This window comes from Cryptotermes secundus, unplaced genomic scaffold (genome assembly GCF_002891405.2).
Source record: "Cryptotermes secundus unplaced genomic scaffold, Csec_1.0 scaffold899, whole genome shotgun sequence".
NCBI classification, from domain to species: domain Eukaryota; kingdom Metazoa; phylum Arthropoda; class Insecta; order Blattodea; family Kalotermitidae; genus Cryptotermes; species Cryptotermes secundus.
The window spans coordinates 27,520-43,832 of NW_019731283.1; the positions used below are offsets into that span (position 1 = coordinate 27,520).

General features: G+C 37.4%; 1 protein-coding gene across 4 annotated transcripts; it reads right to left on the reverse strand.

Moving 5' to 3' along the window:
• Positions 1 to 736: 736 nt before the first annotated feature.
• LOC111866940 (NADH dehydrogenase [ubiquinone] 1 alpha subcomplex subunit 10, mitochondrial) lies at positions 737 to 12,665 on the reverse strand. 4 transcript variants are annotated; one of them, XM_023856326.1, is made up of 7 exons: positions 12,577 to 12,665; positions 11,910 to 12,085; positions 8,833 to 8,919; positions 7,946 to 8,156; positions 4,037 to 4,201; positions 3,083 to 3,197; positions 737 to 1,088 (listed from the first exon to the last, which is right to left on the reverse strand). In XM_023856326.1, exons 2-7 carry the CDS (start codon positions 12,070 to 12,072, stop codon positions 987 to 989), a joined length of 843 nt encoding a protein of 280 aa, XP_023712094.1. In that variant the 5' UTR covers positions 12,073 to 12,085; positions 12,577 to 12,665; the 3' UTR covers positions 737 to 986. The 4 variants fall into 4 exon arrangements, with proteins under 4 accessions (XP_023712094.1, XP_033608378.1, XP_023712093.1 ...); XM_033752487.1 differs by having other exon boundaries at positions 12,436 to 12,658; XM_023856325.2 differs by having other exon boundaries at positions 11,910 to 12,473; positions 12,577 to 12,647.
• Positions 12,666 to 16,313: the final 3,648 nt, after the last annotated feature.

Consider the following 16,313-nt stretch of genomic DNA (forward strand, 5'->3'; position numbering starts at 1 on the left):
AAGGTGTGTATAGTATTTATCCAGCTAGTGAATTACTGTAGCTTCAGTTTTGCAGTTTTCGAGGACAAGTATCCTAAATTTCATGTAATTTAAGAAATATAGGGTTTGAAGTAACTATAACGGAGGGTTAAAGACCGATGATGCTGTTAGCACAATGAGTGACACTGACTAAGTTGCGCTGTAAGGATACAGAAAGTCTGAATACAATAAACCTGGCACTACCCACAAGTGATCAGGTGGGGAAAAGTGTAGTCCTGACATTAGACGCACAGAGAAGCACTAAGAAGAGGTAGTCAGCTATTGCCTTTACATTTATAGCATGGTCATAACTAGATCCAAGGATGCAAGCAACAAAATTGTGAATGGTATAAAGAAAATTAAGGAGCCTGTTTCAAAGATATACAAGAGCTCCCTCAAACATACTGAAAAATATTTTGTGGTTTATATCAAATTAACGTATTTATAATACAAACTACATTCCCCCATTTTACTAAGCACAATGCCTAGCAGGTGTGTCAGCAGTGAACATCAGATAATTGAACTTTATGTGGAAGGTTGTAATTTTTTATCATGGGCACTTCGAACTACCTACATTTTGTAACAGTAGAGGTTCATTGTGTTCACTGATTGTTTTCCACACAGGTACCCTAATGATTAATAAGTCAAAAGCATTTCCTGTAATCTGTGTAGTTATCTTCTGTATGTGGATGATAGCCATAATATAATTTGTCACAACTAGCATAATTAACATTACTTACATACTTTATTTTTATTGCACAGTAACTATTTCTTCTGCATGCCACTCATGAATGAAACATACTACTCAAATTCCTTCATTTTACAAACTTTTTTAACATGTTATCTTGTTACATCATTTATGGGCTCTGAACAGATCAGTCTATTACTCTATTAAGAGTTCTAAAATATTTTATTATAGCAGTACCAACCTTATCACTTCACAGCTTCTTGTCACACTGGCAGCATTTTCAAGCGGTGGTTGATCTGTAGTCTTGTTTCTTAGTCTTAAAGAGCAAGTTGGTATCCCCCATATCAGTGTTAAATTCCTTGTCATACTTCATTCCTGGAGCCTGTACAGAACAAAAGCAATACGATCATATCAATGTTTTACATGTCTAAGGCAGCATATGTTAAATGCAAACAATGCAACGGACACAACATTTTTCTCCTGCTGTTTCTCATGTAATCAGATGCAGTGATGTACTTAAATGATTTCTTTAATGTTCTTATTAACATGACGATTGCAGGTTTTCAATCCACTGAATGTTGACATCACAGTCTTGTGGGATGTGACACTGTAATTTAGTACAGAGGTACCAATACTTTGGAGAAACCTGCAGTTTCCCCATTAAGAGTAGAATCGTAGAGAGGTACTAATGTTTCAGAGGAATGTGCTACTTCCACTTTCTGGGTAGAAGATTAATAAGGATGCAGGACAGGAGCTTCCTCCAAAGCCCTGGTACCTACTGGCCAAACTACATGATGTCATCCCAGAAGACAGTGATATGAATGATTACATTATTTCTTGCATGGAAGAGCCGAGTTCAGTACAGTAACATTTAATTCTGTATGACATGAAGAGAAATCCACGATGAGAGTTACATAACAAATGCAACAGAGAACAAAAGATGTAGCCATGTATGACAAAGCAACTGAGGCTAGGAAATGTGACTTGTCTTAACACTTAAAATCATAGTGGTTACTATATGTACTACCTGCTTCAACATTAAAACCTCTGTATTTTTCCCAAACAGTGTATTCATGTGTTTTCTATGATTTTTACAATAAATAAAATTATTTTCCTACATTGCATTAACAAACTGGTCTTTTTAATGGAGACACTGTTTCTTTTGTGTGCAGTAAACTGAATTTTTAACGTTTACATGAACTTCACACTTCAAAGCTTGTAATTTAAGTTATGCAATGAAACTATGTTTGTTATGCTGGATGAATGTATATTAACCAAATATAACTATTCTTTAGGCATAAGTTTAAAAAAAAATTAAAACTGTCTATATCTTTGGTCATATTCATCCTCTGCTTGTAGCAGTGCTCAAACTGCCACATCAATTTCATTCAGACATGGTAGACCTGCATTATATTTTGTTCCGCCATCTTCTTTAATGCAATATATGTAATGTAATCTTTTTCTTCTGTAAGACGATAGTGAAAGAAATTCACAATTTATTCATTTACACTGAAATTTTATATTCTTTTATCTACATACTCATCAATTATCATGGAGTAGCATTATAATAATATAAAATTTTGATAATATTGTTGAAATGATGGCTGGAAGGCAGAACAGAAGAGACACTCATTGCTAGGTAACAGGACAATAAACACATTTCCATGGCAACGTACACACCCACAACAACAGAACCATGGAAAAGCAGGGTTTTCTATGCGGTCCATATCGAGGCTAATTAATGAGGACCTACAGGCCAGTTAGTTGGGAGTCAGCACTCACGGTGGTTAGCCATGAGCTTGGAAGCAACGAAGATTAGTGTGTGCTGTAGTGATCTGTAGAGAGAGTAAGCCAGTGACAACATTGTAGTCATCTGTTGTTTTGAGTCATAAGGATTCATAAATACACTAATCAGTCCAAACCCTTACTAGAATTACTCACATGTGACAATATCATGAAATCTTCATTTAAGATTTCTCATGGGACATTAATTTAAAATCTGAGGACAAGCATGTATGACGAATATTAAAAATGGAGATGACTAAGCTAGAATATAAGAATTACAGTGATTAAATGTAAATTGCTGTTGAACCTCTCAAACTTACACCTCACAGAATACTCTGCACACATACATTTTACATTCATAATGTCCGTCAGAAGGTGCCAAAGCACTGTACATGTATTACCATTCACTTTTAAATGCAAATTGGAATAGGAAAATAATGTAAGCTGTCCTTCATATTACCCTATAATAGAAGTATAACTTCTAACTTTACCATAGACTTATTAGAGTTTTCCACAAAATGCAGTATTATATCCACTACATAGACAAATTATATTCATGACATAAAGCTAAATTAACGTCATGATACTTACATTCCACCACACCTGATTCAACTTATGTACATCATGGGCATTAAGAACCAACTCTGGGACATCTAGTCGTGGAATCATGAACAAGGTCAACAGGTCATCTTTCTCAGAGGTGTACCTATGGGTGATGATATAGCACTTCAGTTACTAATGCATACATTCCGTCTTCAAACAGTAGAGAAGTCTGCTGATGCCTCAGCACTGTCTTCACCCACATGAACTCAGGGGTCATGGGTTCAAATCCCAACTTAAGGCATGGAAGTCTGTGTACATTTATTCTGTGTTTGTGTTGACCTATGTAGGTAGTGGCCTTGCAATGGGCTGATCCTCCATCCAAGGAGTCCTACTGACTCTCATAAGATTAAGAAACTGAAGTGAAACAAGAACATTACTCGGATGCCCTACACTCCAAGTGGGAGCAACAGGAGAGAGAGAGAGAGAGATGCCTCAGTGATGGAATAATACTTCTATGTTACTATGAACTGCATATGTTCCAGTGTTATCAAAAACAGCAGGTATCAGTTTATGTACCACTACATAAAAATCTGAAAACAAACTATGTGAATGAGCTCTTTGTAAAATCCTGATTCAGATGGTGTTCACTAAGACCCTCAGAAACATTCTGCTCTGAAGTACATATGACAGACCACTGCAATACTGTAAAGGATGATGGTGATTATCCTTTCATTCATCCATCCTACCATGTAGTAGCCTTATGCCTGGTTGCAGTGCTTCATTTCGTAAATATAACATCATATGTCTATGCATCACTGTGATTTTACTCACTATCTATACCCAAGAAAACAGTTCATAAGAAAAATATCATACCAACAATTCATATATGCTGTTATCAGATCACATTTCCTTCAGTCTGCTTAAGGCGAAGAAACAAAGTCTATGATTAATAATCTCAAAACTGTAGTTTTCCATGTAACAGTGAATCAATAAACAACTTACCGTATCCTGGCAGTGTTCCAGTCCCATTCATTTGTCAACCGCCAGTCCTTCATTTTGGGATCATATTTGTCAAAATTATCAAAGTCAATTCGTTCAATGTCCTCAACCACCACTTCCACATCTCCATAACTGGACCAATCATAGATAAGCAGCTCTGCATGGCTTCTGCAGGAGAGCAGAAATAAATAAATAAAAATAGACTTACATACAGGATAGTCCTGAAATAAATGCAGTAATGTAAAACCTGAACTTGTACTCTTCTCCAAGTATAATCAGAATAAGCAAGTCAAGGAAGATGAGATGGGCAGGGCATGTAGCACAAATGAGGGAGAAGAGGAATGCATATAGGATATTGGTGGGAAAGCCAGATGGAAAGAAACAACTGAGAAGACCAAGGTGTAGGTGGGTGGATAATGTTAAACTGGATCTTAGAGAGATAGGATGGGATGGTATGGATTTGATTGATCTGGCTCAGAATAGCGACCAGTGGAGGGCTCTTGTGAACACAGTAATGAACCTTCAGGTTCCATAAAACGCTGAGAAGTTCTTGAGTGGCTGCACAATTGGCAGCTTCTCAAGAAGGGCTCAGATCCATGAATGAGTGAGTGAATGTAAAGCCTGAAAAATGCACAGCTTATTTAGAGAACTCTTTAACAGCTTACAAAGTTCTCAAGAGTACCAGCATTTTTTTGCACATAATCTCATATGCTACGTATCTGTCGTTAATTTCCTGCATTATAACATGCAGTCACTTATATAACTTTACAAGCTGCGAGATTCACATACATGTGATCAGAAAGAAATTTCTTTGCACTGAGATGCAGAATGTTTCTCTAAGTGCATTATCTAAGGAATCATTAAAGAAGACTTCAAAGTGTGCCTCTTTTACCCCAGTGGAAATAAGTTTTAAACACTTTGCATTTCAAAAACTGCACGACATACATGTGAGTAAATGTGACACTTTTTGTGCAAATGTTTCAAGTGGAATTCCAGTATGAAAGTATAGTGCGATCACATAAGTCTGCTGTAATTTCCAGGCCACGCAGGTGGAAAACTGTGATTCTACTCCCGCCCAGCTGGGCTACTAAAATTTGAACTGCCAGCAGAATCAATAAGCAATCGCAAAAACAACTCACCCAGACCACAGCAGATTCTGAAAATGTTCCCCATTGCTACACATACTTCCTAGCACTTCTATAAAAAGTTCATACCTTATGTTCCTTTTTAAATACAAACTTAAAATCCCAGTCTCCCGTCCAAGGCATCTGAGGGATTGTTTAAGTGTATGTTGAAGCCTAGCACTGACTTCATCAACTTTATCTTCAGCTGGAGCTCAGCATTTAGATTCAGTTCTTTGTTTGTTTAATACTGGCCTTGTCTTTGTCAATTTATTTACAACATGTGAATAAATTTTCTATGCGGAACTGCAACATTCTGGAGTTCATGCTAGAACCTTCTTTTCCTTTTTTTTTCATGGTCACTTTTCACATACTAGTAGGTATCATACACGAACACTTGCTGTTCCAATGTGTAACTCATGTGGCATTTTGGCGGAGGCAACAACTGAGTGAAGAACTGATGTTTGCACAAGTCAAATACACTAATAGTAAAGGCATATGGGGTTCCAGATTTACAGAGTGGCCAAGCAGAGTTCTGGTTATAAATGTTTATTCACTGCTTTGACATAACAAATTTCTTATTAGCAAAAAATAGGCAGAGAATGAGAATTCCTGGGCAGACAGTCTCTCCAAGTTTTACTGTCATTTATTGCAATTCAATGTGAGCACCTCTGCAAGCCCTACAGACATCAAGATAAAATTCCAATCAGCCCTAAAACCGGGATAGCATATCCACTAACACCACAGTGATAGCCACTGTAATCCTTCAGCAAAAATCGTTGAAGAGAGATTGCTATTTTGCTGTACATGTCTTTGATGTACCCCCAGAAAACGAAGTCCATGGGTGTTAAATGAGGACTCTGTGGAAGCCAATTAACCCTTCAACACCGGCGGGCATTTAAATTCCCACTCAACTCCTATGCTGGAGGATATTTAAATAGTTAAATCGGAGGGTGCGGCATTTCACTTAAAGTGTAATAAATTTGGAATAATTGGAGTTCAGTTTTTTTAATTTTCACACTATGTTCAGAAATGTATATAGAATCGGTGTACTGATCCACACTGCTTTAAAATTATTTTTTGGCACAGTAAGCCCATAAAAATTATGAATGATATTATCATATTACCTTAGCAGTTCAGCTGGGTGTGTTAGTTGCGAAAACATTCCACACAGAGTCACATGTCACACCTGTGCCACCAGTACACAGTATTTGACACATAACACGCCATTTCTGTGGTTTTTTATTTCTTCGCAATTGGTGGAATCTTGCTTATAAAATTTCTTTCTCTTAGACAGGTCACTGTTTTGTTGGACGAATGTCGACCCGGCACTTTGTGCTCTACAGCATTAGCATATTTTACAGGGAGTCCCTCAATTAACTGAATTCTGACTGACATTTGATCTATCCTTTTCTTGTGTTATTCCTACATATTATCATCACATTCAGAAATTTTCTTTTTGCCCCTCGTAGTTTTGCATGTTCTCCCAATGGATGTTTGTGCTATTCTCGATTCTGTCATTTACCACAGAATTGAGAAAAGCACAAACATCCATTTTCAGTGTCTAATTCTGAATCTGATAAAACTTTGTTCTGATTTGGTTTGAAGTAAATATATTCTCCACTGGTCATGACACAGCACAGCTGGCCATTTCGTTCCTCGTGGCTGGCCTTGGCTAACCAGACTGCATGATGCGTATTTATAGAACAAAGGGGGGTACAACGGTATCATTCATATATTGAACTGTTTATCATTTGCTATAGTAGCAGTCATAACACGTCTTAGAGTCAACATCACGTGTCTCAAAGTCGTAGATTCTCCACGTGTCTTCTCGTAGTTACAAATTCCAATACTGAAGCAGCACAGTTCAGAATATGCCTCCAGAGAATCAACTTTTCATTCAATCAGGATAGAGGAGAGTACACAGTATCAATCTAACATATTTAGTTCATAAGAATTCCCCTAGGCAGAGGTAGGTATGTATGGTAACAAGCGCACAAAGTGTTGAAATATAAAACTTTTTCAAAGAAGTCAAATATAATAAAACTCCCGCAGCAAGTTCAAAGAGGGACAATGAATATACGAAATGATAGCCTCAAATTTCCTCTTTATCATACCAAAAGAATTACTTTACATGAAAAACAACAGTTCAAATTATGAGCTGAAACTCAGAGCTGCAATATGCATACCCTGCATGGACCCTGATGGCATGTGACAGAAACTGCTAACGTACAGTGCACTGAGCCCGGAACTGAAGGACTAATCAATCAGCCTTCCCCTGCAGATCCATAAACACACTCAACATGTAGCACATATATTCAATACACCTGCCAAAAGTTTCTCTGAACAGCCTAATTCTGTGTACCACAACACACACTGTGCCTTTCCCTGCAGACATGCCATAATTGAATGACTCCTGCTTTTGATGCAAAATGACATGTCATGGAGTGGTGATGCTGTTTCTCTAGAATTCATGTCACTAAAATTTTCAGTCACCGTATACGCATGGGAAGGCACTTCACTTCACTTCAGGATAGCTGTTCAGTGATTTAGTGAACAAAATTTGAAAATAAACTGTAATGTGTATATGCCGAGTCTTTGGTCCTGCTGGATGTCTGAATTCCTGTGTGCTAACTTGATGAGATAACCAGGTCCCCCTTCCGCCTGCGTGGCTCAATGATTTGCAGGAAACTAGCATGTGACTGCATTACAGTCTACATCTACAAACTTTATATTTTACAGCTTGCAATGTGCAACATGATCAAAATATGAGTGGAATGTTTTGACTCACCCAATTTCCTTGAGATAGCGCTGCTTGTAGAAGTACTCCATGTCAGACAAGTATTGTTTTGTGAAAACTTTCGAGCTGATCTCATATGGAATTTTCCTCTCTTTAATACGCTGCTGTACAAGGGGCACTGGGACATCCAAGTAGATCACAAGATGTGGTTTCATCAGTTCCCCTATTGTGTTTTTATATATATCATAATACACATCACGAGCTGCAACAGTTAAAGGCTCTCTTGAAGCACTCTACAAATTTTCCTCAACTTTGCTAACAAAATCTGGAATTAGAACCAAAAGACTTGCCATTTCTAATAAAGCCTCACATGGACATTGTCCTGGGCCAGTTTAATCCAATCCCCTCCACCTAAGACCCATTTTGATGAAGTGAATCCTTGTTACACCAGTCCCTCTGAAGTAAGTTACAATGTGATTTATAGAATTTCCTAATATTGCTAAAGAAAGAAGTCACAAGAACAATGAAAATATACTTGACACTACAATGAAAGCTTAACAGCTTTGCTCCTGTAAAGAACCCAGATCATTTATAAACACTATGACTAAACTATCATACAGAAATTCTGCCATTTAGGACTATGCTTTTATGAGGTGAACAGTCTTTTTTCTAAAAGAGCTATGAGCAAGTAATTTCTTCCTACCACTAAATGGTGCTTGTAGCTATATTTTGGACCTTTGTAGATCCTTTGCAATTCATTGCTTTATTATGAAATAGTGCCAGATGCTAATGTACTGATAAAAATGGTGTACTGGGAAGAAGTGCCTTGACAATATGGTGCACACAATTTGTCGAACCCTGCTGTTGCTGCTGCTGTTGATGTACCCATTCCTTCCACTATCATCCAATCCAGTGCTAATTCTTGCTTAGGAACTCACCTCCTTTGCTTATGTAGCCAGCATTGTGCATGGTCTCCATGAACACGAAGTCGCTGTAAGCACACCTCTCCAAAACAACTCCTTGTCCTGCACATAAAACAAAAATGTCTGTCACTGACTTTTGGTGACTGATATTGATCTGTGTGAGAAATTCATCCCTGTTGTCTGGTCATTTATCCCAAGAGGCAAGTTCCTGCAACCATACTACTTAACTCACCTTTAAAAGTGTTTTTCTAAATGTTGTCTAAACTATTCTACTGTGTGACAGCCAGCACTGTCCCGTACTGTGCCACACTGAGAAGTCTGATAGTGGGTTTTAATGTGGGTGAACACTATTGTAATGCACAGGTTATACAGATTACGGTCAAGCAAAATTTCAAATTCTACATTTTAACATTGATAAATGTGGGTATCAGGGGTTCCAGAATCAATGAAACAAACATTACTGTTACGAACTTTAAACCCATTAGCATACTATCTGCTTGTGTCTACAATAAAGTAGAACCAACGCTTCTTGAGCTCACTTACCTGTTTTTATGAAACTGCACGTTATGATAATTAATTTGATTGTGGGTATGCTGCATTTTTAACATGAAATTCTTAACAATTCATACATAGATGTATTTTTCTAACTACTGCCACTATAATCCAACTGCATTCTCCTTCAAAGAGTAATACAAAACAAAGATTTCTTCCCAGGGCAACTACATAACCAAACAGCTCTGGAATACCATTCCTTGTTAAAATATCAGTTTGTGTGCTCGTTAAAGACTTTATGAATGTAATGTGTTATCTGTAAGTCAGGCCTGTTTGGTCAAGTCTCATTTGTAGCTTTCCTTCATGTAGCCTTGCAGGGAAAGACACTTCTACTTCCAACAATTCTGAAACATGTTCATCTTCTTATACGTAACCTTTACATAATATTTTAATTAAACACAACCTTCTAATGTACAAGTCACCCTCAGTCTACTGTGTATGAATTCCTACTATGTTATACACATAAATCAATGCAAAGTATCCAATAAAAGAAAAACTCACATAGAAATTCACGTGCTGTCATGTGTACTTTGTTACAAAATTGGAAAATTTATACAGAATGATAAAAAATGCATTCTTCTATATTTCTGGCTCTCACAGCAGTGACTATGTCTTCTGCAATGCAATAAGAGAGGTATTATGATCCTATGAACCTCAGGAGTTCTACTGGTCTGCACAGCATTACAACCCAGAAGACAATGCTCTTCTGTGCATTCTCATGTTAGAACTGGTACTCAGCTGTAAGGGAGAGGTGAAATGTCATCTTGTAACTCACTCCATGATGTTTAAGTGGGGCAGATCCTGGAAAAATGTCACTGTCTTGCAAGCTTCCTACCCAAACCTCCCTCCTCACCTTGCAATTTCCTGCATCATCTGCAGTTCACAATACACAATTCGCTCTATTTTCCATCTGCTTTTGCTGCCTGGCTCACTCTTTGATCGTCAAGATGGAGGCACTATGTTCCTCCGAAACACTGGTAAAACTAGACTATATTGTGTCACATCTCAGAAGAGAGTACTCTTCTTCAGAGTACCTCTTTTCACACTTTGGGGCATGGGAGGAGTTTAATTACACATGTTCTGCAGATGAGTAATTATATCATCTAAATTATTTTGGGTTGGGTACTGTCCCAAGTGGCTTAAATGATAAGCTGCCAGTAGTGATGACTACCATGAGTAGTGATCAAATGGAAATGGCCATGGCCTATTTAAAGGTAGCATTCTCCCATTAGACATCAAACTTCCAAAGATTTCCAGTTTCACACTCTGATGCTCTGTGACCACATATTTACAGATGTTAAAAGAAGACAAACTCCTTCACAAGGGAAATGAATTATATGGTACATTTTCTTAAAGGTTCAATTTCAGAGTACATATTTCCAAAAAGATTTCTCAAACACTATGTTTCTTATGCACTTATGTTAATGCATAATGCTACACTGATCCATTCTGCTGAGAGATCTGGGTAGCATGTCCTAAGACATTTTATACTAAAGCAGTGATATCAAAGACTGATCCTTTAATATTGTAAAAAATATATAAAACTTATTACTAAATACCTGTTCATCATGATCCACAGAATATGTAAAATTTCTTTCCTAAAAGAAGGCAGTCAACAGAGACCCAGTAACGTAAGTTCCCTTGGTACAGTAAAGTGAATGCTGATCACTTCATCTCCTTTAAAAATGCCTACAGTTGCATTGGCTTATAATCGTCAAGGCTTAAAATGTTTTACTATCACAACATAAGGAAATTATAACATTCATATTCTTCTTCTAAAATTGTTTGGTGATGTTTTCATGACCAGGTTTAGCTTCAGGGTCAAAACAGATGTTTGATTTCTTTGCTTGAACGCATCAAGTTTCGGCCAGTATGCATACTGGTTAGAAAAAGTTCTGTTCAGGACCATTAAAAGGAGGTAAAAGCTGCATTCAATTACAGATTAGGTAAATTAAAATGCTCTGGATGAGGTTTATTTAATCTCCTCTTACAGAACTTTAATTACTTTTTTCAACTTTGGGAACCTTGCTTGCTGTTGAGGACCACTGTTCCTTGTTCATTCTGCACAAGTTTATAAAGTGCATTCATTGCCTTTCTTAATGACATGATGGACAGTGTTCAAAAAGGTCAATAAGATCATAACTGGAGGCAATCATTAATCGCCAACAACATGCCAAACATCACAACCGAGTACATAATCCTGCTTCATGTTTGCCTGACGCTTGGTTAAAACCTCAGCCCACAGGCTAGCTTATCCTGATTGGTTTCTTTGGGCGTTTGTTCGTCCCTCCAGGAAAATGCTGTGATATTACATGAAATCAGACCACAACTGCTATTCATCACATCCCTTGCAACTCATTGCTCACTGATCATCACATCATTCAAAAGCACACAGTATAAGGTAATGATAGCATTGTTACATACACAATACTACTAGAACTATTAAAAATCTGAAGTCGATGTTTACTAAAATATAATGGCATCTACTAAGTGATATTAAGGTCTTGCATTTGGAATAAGGCAATTACTAATATACAAACCTGTGTTCATAAGATGAGCCAATGCATCAATATACTGTGAGTATCGCAGTTTGTACTTCATTATTTGAAAGTTGGCTGTATTTTCATGATTTGGCTCTGTACAGAAATTCTTTTCATCATAACTCCTTGCTCCTACTGGCAGTTGAGGGTCCAGTTTTCTCATATCATAACCATAACTGTTGATATAAAAATCATCCATTGTAACTTCAGGCATATGTAACATGTCTAAATCTTCGGCCAGACTCTTAGCAAATGCCGTTTTTCCAGCCGCGATCGGCCCCTCAACGACAACAATTTTGGTGTTTTCGTCAAACCTGTCAGTTGTTGTATCTTGCAACCACGCACGCCAGAAATTATAGCTTTTGGTCTTGTAAGGAAATGGGGCTGGTCTGACCTTGCTTTTGTCTCTAAGAGCTGAGCCTGAAATACATGCTGCATGAATAGGGCATGGTACTTTTAAATTAATCTGCAGTAACGCTTTACTAGCTGTAGTAGCTCTTGGAAGAGGTGGAAGAACTTTGCTTACACCAACTCGGATGCCAAACCATGCCATTTTTAACACAGCTGTAAAAACAAGCAACTAATTATAACAGTCAAACTAGTATTTATGCTAAATCTTCACGTTCTCAACAAGAACTCGAATGAATACATGGCACAAATTCCTCACTCAATTTTTCACTTTCTTCCCATTTCTTCTAAAGATCCACAATCAATACCAGATGGGAAACTCAATGCTCAATGCGCTCAGTATCCTCAGTATACAGAAAAAGGAGGGGGGGGCGAATTGCAAATCGCATACTAGTGACATCTAACTATGTTCATGCAAATGACGTAATTCAGTAACTGTAAGAGCTCAATCGATAAAAAGGTTAACATATCTAAATACAACCGTGCTGGTCGACCACCACCCATCAAACTCCTACCCCAGAATGAACAGTCATCCATAATTAGCTGCTCCCATTCTCTGATTTTTCATGTAACAGCAGATATTCACAAGCTGATGCATGGTTGTGCTACATTCACTTCTCCCTCTGCATTCCTTCACTATCCTTCAATACTTGTCACACAATACTCTACTCATCTTCACCCCTCCAACTCCGAATGTGGTGGCAAACAAGTTGCCTTACACTGGATGCTGTTAATTTTATCTTGTCTAAATTGGTAGTTGCTAATGAAATTAAATAACATTTTATTAACTCATGTATAACATCAAATATTTGTATTTTGTGTTATCAGATATGTCTATATATGCATATATATTTGTGTATGTATTGGGAACAAGAATTCATTTTGTGACTTATTCCACATACTTGGCTTAGGACTATGAAGTTTTTATAGTCTGTAAATAAATTCCAGCGTGAGCTGGTTCATCTCTGGCGGACTTCTTATACCCTGAAGATGGAGGCGATACGTTCCTCCGAAACGTCGGTTAACAAAATATCTACATGGCGCCACATCCCAGAAGACGGCATTCTTCATAGCCACCGCCGTGAAAACCTCTAATCTTACAAATTCTATTCTTTTCTATGCTACCAAACCAACATCATTACTAATTTTGTAATGTGCTTTTTCTATAAAGAATATTGTGCTATTGTTAAATTAATTAAGTGAATGTACACTTACAACACTAATAATAATAATAATAATAATAATAATAATAATAATAATAATAATAATAATAATTGTTTGAGAACAGGGTGTTGAGGAGAATATTTGGACCAAAGAGAAATGAAGTCACAGGAGGTTGGAGAAAACTGCATTATGAGGAGCTTCATAACTTGTACTCTTCTCCAAGTATAATTAGAATGATCAAGTCAAGGAGGATGAGGTGGGCAGGTCATGTAGCACGAATGGGGGAGACGAGGAATGCGTATAGGATATTGGTGGGAAAGCCAGAAGGAAAGAGACCACAGGGAAGACCAAGGCGTAGGTGGGTGGACAATATTAGAATGGATCTTAGAGAGATAGGATGGAACGGTATGGATTGGATAGATCTGGCTCAGGATAGGGACCAGAGGAGGGCTCTTGTGAACACGGTGATGAACCTTCGGGTTCCATGAAAGGTTGGGAAATTCTTGAGTAGCTGCAGAATTGACAGCTTCTCAAGAAGGGCTCAGCTCCATGAGTAAGTAAGTAAGTAAGTAACTAAGTAAGTAAGTAAATAAGAATAATAATAATTTAATGGCCAGAAATGAATTCTAATATTTTAAAATCCATGACTGCGCTGTTTACAGGACTGCAGGTGAAAGGAAGAGAGCAACAAGAGATAAAAATAATAGTTTTCCTTCATGAAATGTTCCTCAGGTATGAAGAGTTAATGTGAGCCAGGATAAAGTAGTCCGTATAGTGACTGGCTACAGGCTGGACGACCAAAGGATTGGAGTTTGAGTAGGATCAAAAGTTTTCTCTTCTCCATGTTGTCCAGACTGGCTCTGGGCTCCACCCAGTGTCTTATCCAATGGGTACTGGGGGCTCTTTCCTGGGGAGTAAAGTGGCCAGGGCGTGAAGCTGAACACTCACCTCCAACTATTGCATAGATGCATAGATGGATGCATAGATCCCATTGCCTTGGTCAAGAAAATGGGATCTATGCATCCATTCCTCCATATGCCTTCATGGCATAGTTAGCAGAGGGACAGTTTTACCTTTATGAACAGTTAATGAAAAAGTAGGTTTCCTTCATATTCATATTTTTATTGGTTCCAGAAATCCACATTTTGCAATACAGCCTCCAGATATAGAACAAGTCAAATTATTTGTATAAAAGTCAGCAATACTATGATATTTAACTACATACACGAATTGTGTACATGTCCAACATACCATATAAAACTATATTAAAAATTTAAGACAACATAAATTCCCCAACAGAGTAACCAATTCAATCCATTTCACATCAATCAATCAATCAATCAATCAATCAATCAATCAATCAATCCATTCTTCGACCCTGGAGTCGACTAAGCCTTGAACAGAAATGAGTACCAGGAATCTTCTTGGGGGTAAAGAGCAGCTGGTGCAAAAGGCTGACAACCTCATTGCCATCTGTTTGAGCCAAGTGTCTGCAAATGTAGGACCCTTGACGTCTCACAATCCTATGGGCCTCCACCGCCTGTTACTGAGATAGCTTTACCTTTCTTTTTTATATAAAAGCAGGCTTTTTAATAGGTTATGAACAACTTTTTTGTTTTACTGTAGTGTTTCTGTACTGTGAATGTTGATAATACAAGTATTATGTGAATTGTAGTTAGTGTTCATCATGGTTCCTATATTAATATTTTCAAATTTCCATTAATTTCAGCAAACCATTCACTAGTATTCTATTTAAACTGGCATAACTGATGCCCCAAGCTTAGATAATTGGGATATTACAGGTGGATGGAAACAGGGACAATCACATAAATTGTCAATCTGGATACTTGTTATTCCATTACAAGGTAGGAATTTGTACTAATTTAGAAGAACACTATCTTCTGGGATTTAACACCATGTTACTGGTTAATGATCAACCGACATTTCAGAAGAATATATCTTCTCCATCTTCGTGGTCAAAGAATACTCCAAGCAAGAAACCAGCATGAATGCAGGCTCTGCTTGTCACCAGCTTTCACATTGGTTTCTGGCTTGCCTTATTCTTCGATTCAGAAGATGGAGGTGATATGTTTCTCCAAAACGCTGGTTGACTTCCAAATGACTACATGGTATTATATTCCAGAAGATAGCACTCTTCATAACCACTGCTTTGAGAACCTCACATCCTGCTTAGTACTAATTTATGCTGAAGACGAAACAGTTTTCATTCAGATAGTGCCTATTTACTGTGCAGGCTTAATCTGATTATTATCGAGACTGCAAGGTATGCGGGTTCAAACCCGGCGGAGGTTGTGGAATTTTTAAGGGCGGAAAAATTCAGGGAACAAGTCATCTGGGGAGGACTTTAAGCCGTGGGTCCCGTGTCGTAGCTTTATGGCACGTAAAAGAACCTCAGTGTTCTGTCCCATCAAATACATCAGTTGTGCTATTTGCCGATGATACAAGTGTAATAGTAGATGAATTAAATTTTATGCAGCTGGAAAAAAAACTTACTATGGTGTTTAGATCGCTGAATGAATGGTTTAATTTAAATATGCTTTCATTAAATTTAGGCAAGACTTGCTGTGTAAATTTCTCAGCTAAACATAATTTTACCAAAAAATTAAATATTGAATATGGAAACAAAATTTTATTAGAGTCAAATGAGGTAAAATTCTTGGGTATGACACTGGATAACACAATATCTTGGAAAAAGCATATAGATTCAATTATAGGTAAATTAAATAAAGCCTGTTACATAATTAGGAAAACCAAACAGTATTTAAATATTGATGCCCTTAAAATGGTGTATTACGCCTTTTTCCACTCAGT